This window comes from Fulmarus glacialis, unplaced genomic scaffold, assembly GCF_000690835.1.
Source record: "Fulmarus glacialis isolate BGI_N327 unplaced genomic scaffold, ASM69083v1 scaffold6010, whole genome shotgun sequence".
In the NCBI taxonomy this organism is placed as follows: Eukaryota; Metazoa; Chordata; class Aves; order Procellariiformes; family Procellariidae; genus Fulmarus; species Fulmarus glacialis.
The window spans coordinates 53,149-65,875 of NW_009185749.1; the positions used below are offsets into that span (position 1 = coordinate 53,149).

At 40.4% G+C, this 12,727-nt stretch overlaps 1 protein-coding gene across 1 annotated transcript in view; it reads right to left on the minus strand.

Moving 5' to 3' along the window:
- The window catches only part of TRPM6 (transient receptor potential cation channel, subfamily M, member 6), a 65,480-nt gene that overhangs the window by 42,530 nt on the left and 10,223 nt on the right, over positions 1 to 12,727 (minus strand). The window contains exons 8-12 of the mRNA XM_009577052.1: positions 11,127 to 11,199; positions 10,906 to 11,006; positions 4,345 to 4,479; positions 3,766 to 3,819; positions 1,255 to 1,395 (exon numbers count right to left, since the gene is read on the minus strand). Coding sequence (XP_009575347.1) covers positions 1,255 to 1,395; positions 3,766 to 3,819; positions 4,345 to 4,479; positions 10,906 to 11,006; positions 11,127 to 11,199 — 504 coding nt within the window. The remainder of the gene's footprint in view (positions 1 to 1,254; positions 1,396 to 3,765; positions 3,820 to 4,344; positions 4,480 to 10,905; positions 11,007 to 11,126; positions 11,200 to 12,727) is intronic.

Sequence of the window (12,727 nt, forward strand, 5' to 3'; positions counted from 1 at the left end):
GCAGTTCCTAGTTATATGATCATGTGGTTTCACCCATCCCTGTTACTGTCATATTTCATGAGGATACAGTGAAGAGCATTACAACTGCTCAGATATCTCTTTTTAAGCATTGCATTAAGCCAGTGACACACAGGAAGCTCTGCCACTGTGTTTCTATTCACTCCAAGTAACAGTGTTCATTATTTCTTCTCATTTTCCTTGATCACCCTGAGGTTCTTCTATTAGTCATGAAAGCATGGGGATGAGAGGTTTTTATTGTTTGCTTTTTAACATATGGAAATACTTTAATCAAAGCCCAGTTGTACTCCGAAAACCAGGGAGAATTCTTAGGCAGTAAATCTGCTCCTTCTGTGATGTTGGGAATGATACTTGGCTACTTCTTTATTGAGAAGTTTAGGCTGTTTTCAAGTTACTGGTTTTGAAAAGTCAAAGGGGAAAATAAAAGTGCTAGTATTTTTGCACACTGTTGTTCTGAGGCAGTGTGTTGGTAGAGGTGATGCTACTGATATGCAGACATGGCACAATGCGATGCCATACAGTGAAACACCTTAAGTGTCTAGAAGGTGCAGAATGGCACACATGTCCAAGCACAACTCTGTGCCTACGCAAAGCCACTGCACCATGGGTGCAGCCTGGCACATCCAGCATGACACTTCCCCTGTGATGACCAGCGCGTCACGGAAAAAGCTCTGCCAGGCAAACACAGCTCATTGGCCCAGGCAAGAAGATGTGCCACTAGCACTGAGCTGCTTCTAAAAGATAAGACATTTGCTCAACATTTGGGTCAGGGGTCTCCACATTGCTCTTCACTATGCCATGCCAACATGATCTAAGTCTAGTTCAATGCCTGCTGAATTCAGTATTTCTGTGATGTGGTTCAAGTCGCAAGAGCAGAAACATGCAACTGCTTCGCAAAAGGGAAAATGGTGGTTGGTACAGCCTTGTCGATCTTTATTGATGGATGACAGACAAGAACACAACCCGGCTACCGAACACAAAGGTAAATTTACTGAACTAATAGTTAATTCAACAATCACTTGTGGTCTTGGGGGGGCAGGGAGGAGTTTGGGGAGGGATTTGTCTGTTTTACTTGCAAGCTCCCCATAGCTGGCAGAGAGATTCATAAAACAGACAAGCATGGTATACATTTAACTGATGCTCTTCAGACCAACCACAATGACAACCTGAGCTATTTTCAAGTGTCACATTTTGGCTTTTCTTGGTGACCAGTGGTAGCCATTTCACAGAAGTTACCTTGTGTTTTCTGTAGAGATCATTGTAGAGAATTCGGAAATGCTTCCTTGTATAGCTGCTCCGATAAGCTCCACCAAGAAGGTACTCTATTACCAGCCCAATATCAATCAGTGATACCTTGTAATCCAAGGAAAGGGTATTCTGAAATACCAAATGTCACAAGCATTTCATGATGCTCTTATATGCAACATTCAACCATGTCAGAGCCCTAGTACAATGAGGGAAGTCTGGAAGAAGATGCAGCTGAGAACTCCTGCATCTGTCAGGAAAGCGTACACATTCATTAGGCACACAAAACTCCCCTAGGAGGGAGAACGCAGGCACATCCACATTTTCAGCCTGAAAAGTATGACATCTACAGTCCACAGCATCCACATCGTACAGGGACGTATACTGCAAACTTCACAAGACCAGCTACATTCAACAGTAAGGGTAATGGTTCTTCAGGTTAATCACCAACAGCCAGAGAGACTGATAAAAAATCATCTTCTTCTCATAACAAGAGAAAACCAGCATGGTATGATTTGCTCATTAAACTAGTTCACTAATTAAAAATGAAGATGTTGTAGAATAATTCCTGGAGACTGGTAATCTCTTCTAGATGCTCAAGACTCTCACGACAACTAGGACAGCAGCAGAACGTGCATTAGCTGTAGCTTCTGAGTCTCTCACTACTTCTGTTTAAAGCACTACTGCTTCGGAGTTTACCTCCACTGTTCTTCCAAGACACAAGGTTGTGACAAATTCTCTCAAGAACAGATTATCTTCCATGCAGATTTTAAAGATTATTGGTAAAACCTTAAACCACAACTCTTGGAAGTGGAAAATGGGCCTGTACATTGATGGGATCAAAGGCTCTATGTATTTCTAGTGGTGTATGTCCTTCCAACTGTGAGAAGTCATTTTCTTCACTAGACTGAGTTTTTTTTCAAAACTCAGTACATCCAGCTAAGGCCACCCAGCCTTGGGGAACAGAAGGCACCAACGTGCTGGGCATTCTGGCGCAAAAGCAATTCTCACAGGATAGAGCTTGCCAGCTCTGTCACTGAGAGTTAGGCGAGTATTTCTGACTACCTATACTTGTAGATACCTCTCTGCACTAAAAAGCGTATTTTATGCTTTCAGGGCAGACTGCAATGTATCTCCATTCAAATGTAGCAGCAGCAAAGCTGGTCACACTAATGGAGAAAATATTCTGAAATCCAGGGTTACATCACTCTTGTGACTGTCCTAGCTATTGTGTTACCATATTTAATAAGACTGCAACTGCACAACCCATTCACAGAGCACTTATGCATACTTACAGAAGCTCAAGTGAAAAAGGCTTTTCAGCGTTAGACCTGTTTGCAGGTCCCAAGTGAGTTTACCTTACCCGACAGCATACAAAGTTTTGAAATTGTGCACCCATTTTCTACCTAAATTCCACTATTCCATTTCAAGTGCCAAAAGCTTCCCTTTAGATCACACCCTGAGTTTTCCCAGAGAGTCCTGAGATGTAACCAGGCCATAGGTTTTAGGAGAGGGGTCATATTAAGGAGCAAATCACTTCAGTGTCAGTGAGAAAGACAGATTTCTCAGCCTGGAAAAGTTCAATGTATTTTCAACACTGAGATCTTCCAGATCTATCACATAAATTAGACCTCAAATACGTCCAACAGTATGGGAAAACACAGAAAATAGCTTGCTACGGAGACCATACACCCTACACCTATCCACAGAACCATCAATGGGATTGACATGAAAGTCACCCACAATAAGAAAATACCAGAAATCCCACCACTTCAGACCACAGAACTCTGCAAACAGTCAGACTTACCATTTTATTTTATCTTAGCATTCATACTGTGGAAAGAATTAGCCAATTAATCTAATTTTGGATCTAGTGGAGACTAGATGCAGAAAGAACAGCTCACCCCTTCCTGGCTAAGCAGTGCTGTGAGGTACAATAGGTAACAGAAACATGAAATAAATTACCTTTGTAGCTAAATAACAAGGCTGCCACTAAACTACTAACGGAGCCAGTGCTCCATGCAGTAGTCATCCACTGCCACCTTCTGTTCTCTTAGGCAATACAGCACATTAAAATAATATCGTATCTTGTCACAGTATCTTTTTGTTACCGCTCAACAAGGAAGGACTTTTAGCTTTGGGGAAAAAAAGAAAACCTTACAGCAATGAGCATAATTACTGTACTAATTCACTAAGTTTTTTGTACAATCACTTCATAATGTCACTTTAGTAACTTGAGAAAGGGAGTCTGATCTACACGAACTGCTTGGCTTTGAAATTAAGGTACAGGGCTCTTGGGAGCACTCAGTAGTAGTAAGCTAGTTAATTGCTTAGGGGGATCAGCAGGATGAGGATAAAACCATTTAGTAGATACAGGATCATAATAATGAACCCATCACTTCTATTCCTAAAATTCTCCTGTATTACCTACTAGCAGTATTCCAGTGGACACTGAAGTTCTAAGCTACCATTTTTGCTTGCCAGCCTTTCTATGTCTATTACCTGTTTGACATCTCGAACTAGGTGATGTAAAAGTAGATTTGATGGCCCTTGTTTCTGTGGTGTGAAAAGAAAAGACAGTAAACAAGCATGTCACTCTACATTAGAAAATCAATACAGTAAAAGAAAGCAGTTAAAAGATCTTCGGGATAAGCTACTGTGATTCAAACTCTCCCCACTCACACTCTCCCCACAAATCTCTTCAACACCAATCTGCAACACCTCTGCTATCTTAAATCTTGACATATTCTATAAAGACGTTGGTATCACTTTGGTTAAACAACATATCATTTTCAGCAAGAGAAGCATGTATCACATACCAGATTAAGATCAGATTATATTTCTCATGAGTTTCAGGTGACTACTCAGTTTGGTTCACATCAATGAGTCGAAAATAAAAAGCTGGGCCACCAATCCAAAAATCCAACATTACAACCAAAAATGATCAAAAACCATTAATTTTCAACTTTTTTCAAAAATCGTTCATAAAAATGTGGCCTAATTATCAAATCTCTTAAGAAAAACAGTATTCTTTCTGGGCATTCTTATCTAAAGTTCTACACTGGGATTTCAAATACTCACTGTATTGTAGAGTTCTTCCAAACGAGATATGGTAAGAAAACGGTGCATGTTCACTCCATGCTCTATTAACAGCTTCACAAAATCCACACGGTCCATCACTAAAGCATCCAGCATTGCCTGTTCCAAGGCACCAACCTCCAGAAGGACAGAGATGAAGGAAAAGCTTAGAAAATTATCATCTTCTTTCAGAAATAAATAAAACATCCCTGAATAGCTAGGGATCTCTTTATCACAATGATTTGTCTTTACGTATATTTAAAGTGCACAGTACAAAAGAAAAATATACTGGAGGAAGCATCAGTGTAAAAAATCCAAGAAATGGGGAGTAAAACTGAGTCTCCATAAACCCAATGTCTATAGAGACTTCTACAAATCTAACTTTACAACTAGACTCTTGATAATACATTCCCTGCTCTTTAATTCACTTCAGAAGCTAATGTATGATAATGCAGGGGGCGGAGGGAAGCCTTTCTTTTTTGACATATGACAAAAGCCATTTCAAGGTACTGTATTTCAAGATCTCTCTACAGAACTTGAAGTTCTTTAAAGCAGACTTCTTTTCCAATATGAGAGAGAATCTGCGTTAGGATAAACTCTCTCAAAGACACCGAGAAGCAGAGCTCTACCTACAACAGTGTCCAAACGGTGAAAGCACTCTACTCATGGCACTGGGACAGAGCTCAGGAGGATTTTTACATGCAAAATAGCAAAGGAGTTGGACATATGATGTTCCTAAATCCACACAAAGAATTTCTATTGAAATTATGCACAGAAAACGCAGTGGGATGAGCAGAATGAGGACTCTGGCACAAAATGGGGCAGGTGCTAGTGCTATCTTGGCACATGAAGTTAGTCCTTTCCATGTACATATTTACGTTTGGCAGAAGTGATATTAAAAGATGACCAATAAATCTTACAGAACTGTCACATGTGAAAGGAAAACTTGTGAACTGTTCCCGAATTATTGGTGTTTCTCCCAGAAATATCTCAAAGCGACCATTCTTGTATTAAATTTCCTTGAGTCATTCCTTGCGCTCACAGTGTGTCTGAAGAGGTTTAGACAGCCATCTGGTAATTACTAGAATGACATTCTTTGTTATGAAGTCCATTTGAGACTGAGCTGACATTTAAACAGAATCATAGTTACAGCTGGTTACAATCTTTACCTCCTGAACTTTTAGGACCAGAGTTCTAAAAAGAAATGGCCACAATATGTGCATAAATGTGTGTGTTTCCTTAAAACACTTAAATAGACATAAAAATACTAAGATTGCATGGACAATCACCTAAAAATTACTGCTTAAATATCTAATTCAAAATTTGAACACATAACCACAATAACCATGCACAAACTGTAGACCCTGACAATTGCAGGACTGGCAGACCCTGACAGTCGAAGGGGTGTTCCTCTTTAATTATGAAAGCAACTAAGTCAAAAGCAAACTTTAAAAATGTGTTTGTGCATTTTCTTTTTTTTTTTTCTTTTTTTTTTCTTTCTTTACAATGCATGAAGAAATTATTGTTATTTACAATTTTTTTCCTTAGTCAAAAGAAAAACTTTCAGGAATATATGTAATTTTTGCTTGGAGAAGCAGCAAGAGATGTAAGGCTTGTTTGTTACGAGCTCTTTACATCTTACTTGAAGGGGAGAATATATTATTTGACAATGACTTTTCATTCAAAATGGTGCTGAACAATTGCACTGAAATAGATATGAACTGGTACATGGATCTTTTTCAAACATATCAGAAGCAGAGGAGTGGGAGTAGGGGGACTGCCAGTGAATCTGTAAGGCCAGAGGATGATCAAGATATGAAAGAAACACGCAAGGAAATAAGGCTATTGCAGAAATGGTAAATTAATTCATTGCCTCACTGCTCACTACAGAACATGTTAGAAATGGTCCTACATCAAAGATGTTCTTTATGGCAGACAAATCTGAGGAACTGTGTCAAACTGAAGTGTCAATAGAAGAGATTATAGAAGTCATCTGTAAAGTGGCAGCAAATTGCCAGGACCAGGTGGTATTCACCTAAGAGTTCAGTTAGGGAACTGATGTATAGCTGAAATTAGCCCCTCTAGCAGCAGAATGGAAAACGGTAGAAAATATGCCAATTGTTAAAAAAGACAAAGGAGTGTACAAGTTGTCAAAGTATGGCATATCAGTACAGTTAGAACTTTGTAAGGACAAGTATAATGAAACTACAATAACGAAAAGCAATAATAGCAACATGGGTAAATACAGTACAGTAAGAGGAACCAAGGCAGTTATTTTGTAGAATGAAATCAGAACTCTACCAGAATTTTGGCAGGGACAATGAGGATAAGGCTGTCTGATTGTTACGGTACGTTTGTATCCCCACAAAAGTTTTTGATGATGGCTTTTTTGAAGGACTTCTAAACAAATTAAGCTGTCACAAGGCAAAAGGTCCTCCAATTGTTTAATAACTGATCAAATGGTAGGGGAAAAGATTATTAATGGTGGTGAGAGACCAAGAAAATCCCATATATTTAATACTGACTTGACAATACTTGCTGATGATACAAAAATACTCATCGTAGTAAAACGGGTTGGGAAGAGGTACAGAAAAATCTCTTAATATGGGCTAATCAGCCAAAAAAGCAGGTATATAATATTGGTAAATGTGAAATAATGTGCATTTGGGAAACAACACTATCTGCACATCAGTCTTGAAATTAACTCAGAAAAAATGCTAGTAGACATATCTTCTGAAAGCATGAATATAAGTTGGATATAAGTTGGAAACAAGTAAAAAAGGCATACAATTAGAATTTATATTTAGATGAATATAGAAAAATGTATAAAATTATTTCACTAAATATCTCAATGAAGAACCCCATATTTTGAATACTGAATACAGTGTGGTCTGCCTATCCCAAAACATGACTTTAAGACCTGAAAAAAGTACACAGAAGAGCAGAAAAGATTGTCAGAAATATGGAAAAATGGAACAGATAATCACCTTGGGAAAGCCAGGAGTGAAGGGGGGGACTACACAATAGTTCTCTAAAATCTTCTGTGTCAAAGAGGTGTGGACTACGAAAATGTTATTCATTATTTCCCATACACATAGAATCATAGAATCATTTAGGTTGGAAAAGACTTTTAAGATCATCGAGTCCAACTGTTAATCTAAGACTGCCAAGTCCCACTAAACCATGTCCCTAAGCCCCACATCTACATGTCTTTTAAATACTTCCAGGGATGGTCACTCAACCACTTCCCTGGGCAGCCTGTTCCAATGCTTGACAACCCTTTTGGTGAAGCAATTTTCCTAATATCTAATCTAAATCTCCCCTGGCACAACTTGAGGCTGTTTTCTCTCGTCCTATCACTTGGAAAAGAGACTGACGCCCACCTCATTACAACTTCCTCTCAGATAGTTGTAGAGGGCAATAAGGTCTCCGCTGAGCCTCCTTTTCACCAAGAAACAGAAGGCACCAAATGAAAACGTCACGTAGCAAACAGCCACCAAAATTTAACATTAGCAATTTAAGATCTCTTTATTGACTAAAACGTTTGATTCCGTTTCCCACAGCATTCTCCTGGAGAAAGTGGCTGCTCATGGCTTGGACAGGCGTACTCTTCACTGGGTAAAAAACTGGGTACAGCTGGGCCCAAAGAGTTGTGGTGAATGGAGTTAAATCCAGTTGGTGGCTGGTCACAAGTGGTGTTCCTCAGGGCTCAGTACTGGAGCCAGTTCTGTTTAATATCTTTATCAGTGACCTAGATGAGAAGATTGAGTGCACCCTCAGTAAGTTTGCAGACAACACCAAGTTGGGCGGGAGTGTTGATCTGCTTGAGGGTAGGAAGGCTCTGCAGAGGGACCTGGACAGGCTGGATCGATGGGCTGAGGCCAACTGTATGAGGTTCAACAAGGCCAAGTGCCGGGTCCTGCACTTGGGTCACAACAACCCCATGCAACGCTACAGGCCTGGGGAAGAGTGGCTGGAAAGCTGCCCAGAGGAAAAGGACCTGGGGGTGCTGGTCAGCTGGATATGAGCCAGCAGTGTGTCCAGGTGGCCAAGAAGGCCAACAGCATCCTGGCGTGTATCACAAATACGGTGGCCAGCAGGACTAGGGGAGTAATCGTCCCCCTGTACTCGGCACTGGTAAGGCCGCACCTCGAATACTGTGTTCAGTTTTGGGCCCCTCACTACAAGAAGGACATTGAGGTGCTGGAGCGTGTCCAGAGAAGGGCAACGAAGCCGGTGAAGGGTCTGGAGCACAAGTCTTATGAGGAGCGGCTGAGGGAACTGGGGCTGCTTAGCCTGGAGAAAAGGAGGCTGAGGGGAGACCTTATCCCCCTCTACAACTACCTGAAAGGAGGTGGGTGTCAGTCTCTTCTCCCAAGTAACTAGTGATAGGCCAACAGGAAATGGCCTCTAGTTGAGCCAAGGGAGGTTTAGATTGGACATTAGGAAACATTTCTTCACCAAAAGCGTTGTCAAGCATTGGAACAGGCTGCTCAGGGAAGTGGTTGAGTGACCATCCCTGGAGGTATTTAAAAGACACGTAGATGTGGTGCTTAGGGACATGGTTTAGTGGTAGACTTGGCAGTGTTAGGTTTACGGTTGGACTCGATAATTTTAAAGATCTTTTCCTAAATGATTCTATGATTCTATTCTATGGTACTATGATTCTATTATATCATTTATACTAATTCACTAGTCAAAGCAAGTTTCACCTGCTGCACTTCTCATGTAAACGCAAAGGAATGATGCAGACTCACAGGCCTTGCCAACATTTATCTTCAATGATAAAAATAGCAAAAGCATAATGCTTCTTTCTGATTCCAATAGTATAGAATTTCAAGAAGTAAGATAGATGGTGTCCACCTTTCTTTAATATCTTACACAGATGTGCTTCGAAGCTTATCAACAGTTCACAGCAGAGTTATTGAAAGCAAAATAAATAAACACAAATAAAAAATTGTACGTGCTATAAAACAATGAAAGAAGACATTGGAAAAAATACATTTTCTTCATAGAGTCAAAACATAACAGGGTATTGTAAAAAAAATCATAAAGGCAAAAATATGCACACATCTTTGTGTATACACAAATCTTTTTCATATTCCATAAAAACAAAAGTCCGTTGGACAGAAAGACTGTTAAGGTTATGCAGTCAAACACTCAAAAGTTGTCAGAAAATTCATCACCATGAATACAATTATTCATTGCTCAGTCATATACTATGTTTCCCCGGAGGGCTTAGTTTTATTCAGTTCAGAGTGAATGATGCTCTCTTAGCAGGGAGCTATTCAACATTTTGTTCTAACTTTATTGTTCCAGGCTTGGCACATCCCTTATTATTCACACACCATTCAGATCCTGAAAATGAAACCGGCAATTTCCTTCTTTGTCTTTCAGTGGCACTCGACACCATTTATTTCTACCAGGTTTTGTGCAAGAACATGACGTGATCATCTCCACTTCACAGATAGTGAACTGAGCCCAAAGAGGTAACAACAACAACAAAAAATCCTTTAATTCATGGATGGCCAATTGTAGGCATCTCAGACAGAGTCTTCCATGTATTCAGCCTTATACACCACAGGAGAATATGGACTGGTGATCAATAAAGTCAGCTCCCTTGTTGTGTCAAACAACCACCTATGGTCACTCAAAAAAAATATACCCACTATCGATTTTCCAAAATTTACATTGTAAAGAAGAAAAGGCACTCAGGACTGGAAAAATCAACCTTGTAATTCTTGAAGGGAAAACTTTAAAAGTACTTTTGGGAGCATCAGATATAATTTATTGAAGAAAATATTTACTCTCATAATAAATGGGAATAGCATGTACTGAGGCACATACAGATTTATATTTATCATCTATAAAAATCATATTATGCACATAAAAACTCACTTAGGGAGGGTTATACTTAAATACCAGATTACATCTGAAAACTTGAAAAACACAATTTATAGGACTGATTCAATTGCTACGGTAAGTTCCTTCACAGACATATAGTTAATGCAATTCTAAATCATGGCTTGCCTTGATTGCAGCTATTCCTAAGAAACAATATCTGAAATAATGCCATGATGCCATGTTACCATAGTTAATTCTACCTCTTTTTTACCTGGTAACACCATAAAGGACCGTGATTTTTATATTTCTGTCTAGAGCTAGGAAAATAGAGGCAACGCTCTTTTGGAGTTTACTGCTTTGGAGAAAAGAGCACTCTGGGCTACAATGAAGTATCCTTGACCACCAATGATTGCCAACACAGGCGTGAGGAACACATATCCAGAATGACCACTGAAACTATTTGGAAAAGCTAGCAGAGAAAACTACAGCATTTTTAGATATCAGCTCTTCTCGGGGGAAATGTGTTTGATTTTTCATCTGATGGACTCTGCAGTTGAATACTTCGCAATTTTAAGAATAATGCCTCTCCAAAATCAAAGATGATTATCTCAGAAGACTTGACTCCAAGCATCAAACTATTCCTTAATTAAAGTCTGATAAATGCAAATCATGGAAAATTAGTCATCATAATAAAGTGTGAAAATCAAAAGATAGTAATACCTTCCAGTGTTGTCCATAAACCAATATGTGTTTCTTGGCAATATCTAGCCGGTTCCAGGCCAACGCCAAATCTAGCTGATCTGAAGCAGACATATTTGTACCTAGGAAACAAGCAAAGGACCTAGCAGTTCTCACGCATTGATGTTACTCCTTTGCTTTGAAAAGGTAAGCCAATGGGACTGTATGTCAGATGAAAACGGGTCATATTTTTAGATAGGTACCTTTCAAGAGTGCAGTCAGAATTGCCAAATCAACGTCCTGCTGATCTTCTGACTCCGCATCAAATATGGTTATCTGTTAGAATTGCAGAAGTATACTATTTGAGGTGAGGCAGAGAAGTCTGTAGTTATTTCTTCTTGGTAAGGGCTGTGGTAGATTAAATCATACACAGTTCAATACAAACAATGGCAAAGGCCCGGACATGATTTTCCTTTGTTTCAGACAGAAAAGGTACCATTTTGCTTTTTAATGCAATGGCATCCCAGGCAAACTGGCATCAACCTACTGCATAATAACATGAATTTATTTCTTTTTGATCAGCCTTTAAAGCTGAGAAATGTTAAAATGCATATGGTTGATATCTATGCAATTTTCAATTAGAAAAGAGACACTCAAATAAAGTAAAACAAAAAGTAATGAAAACACACTGGGTAGTTTCCATTTTAGTGATCATTGCTAGAATTGTCATTACTTCCATAACAAATACTTGGTACTCCATTGTATTTGAAAAGTCGTGGCAGACTGGTGAAGTTCCCAGTGACTGGAAAAGGGGAAACATAATCTCCATTTTTAAAAAGGCTAAAAAGGAAGACCTGGGGAACTACAGGCTGGTCAGTCTCACCTCTGTGCTCAGCAAGATCATGGAGCAGATCCTCCTGGAAACTATGCTAAGGCACTTGGAAAACAGAGAGGTGATTGGTGACAGCCAACATGGCTTCACTGAAGACAAATCATGCCTGACAAATTTGGTGGCCTTCTATGATAGGGTTACAGCATTGGTGGATACGGGAAGAGCGATTGACGTCATCTACCTAGACTTGTGCAAAGCATTTGATACTGTCCCGCACAACAGTGTCCTTGTCTCTAAAATGGAGAGACATGGATTCGATGGGTGGACCACTTGGTGGATAAGGAATTGGCTGGATGGTCACACTCAAAGAGTTGCGGTCAATGGCTCAATATCCGGGTGGACACCAATGACGAATGGTATCCTTCAAGAGTCCATATGGGGACCAGGATTATTAAATGTCTTTGTTGGGCACATGGAGAGTGGGATTGAGTGCACCCTCAGGAAGTCTGTGGATGACACCACGCTGAATGGTGTGGTTGATACTCTAGAGGGAAGGGACACCACCCGGAGGGACCTTGACAGGCTAAAGAGGTGGGCCCATGCGAACCACATGAAGATCAACAAGGCCAAGTGTAAGGTCCTGCACATACGTCGGGGCAATCCCAAACAGGGATACAGGCTGGGCGATGAGTGGATTGAAAGCAGCCCTGTGGAGAAGAATTTGGGGTATTGGTGGATGAAAAACTGAATATGAGCTGGCAATGTGCGCTCGCAGCCCAGAAAGCCAACCGTATCCTGGACTGCATCAAAAGAAGTGTGGCTAGCACGTTGAAGGAGGTGATTCTCCCCCTCTACTCCGCTCTCGTGAGACCCCACCGGGAGTACTGTGTTCAGTTCTGGGGCCCCCAGCATAAGAAAGACATGGACCTGCTCGAGCATGTCCAGAGGAGGGCCACAAAGATGATCAGGGGGCTGGAGCACCTCCCCTGTGAGGACAGGCTGAGAGAGCTGGGGGTGGTTAGTCTGGAGACG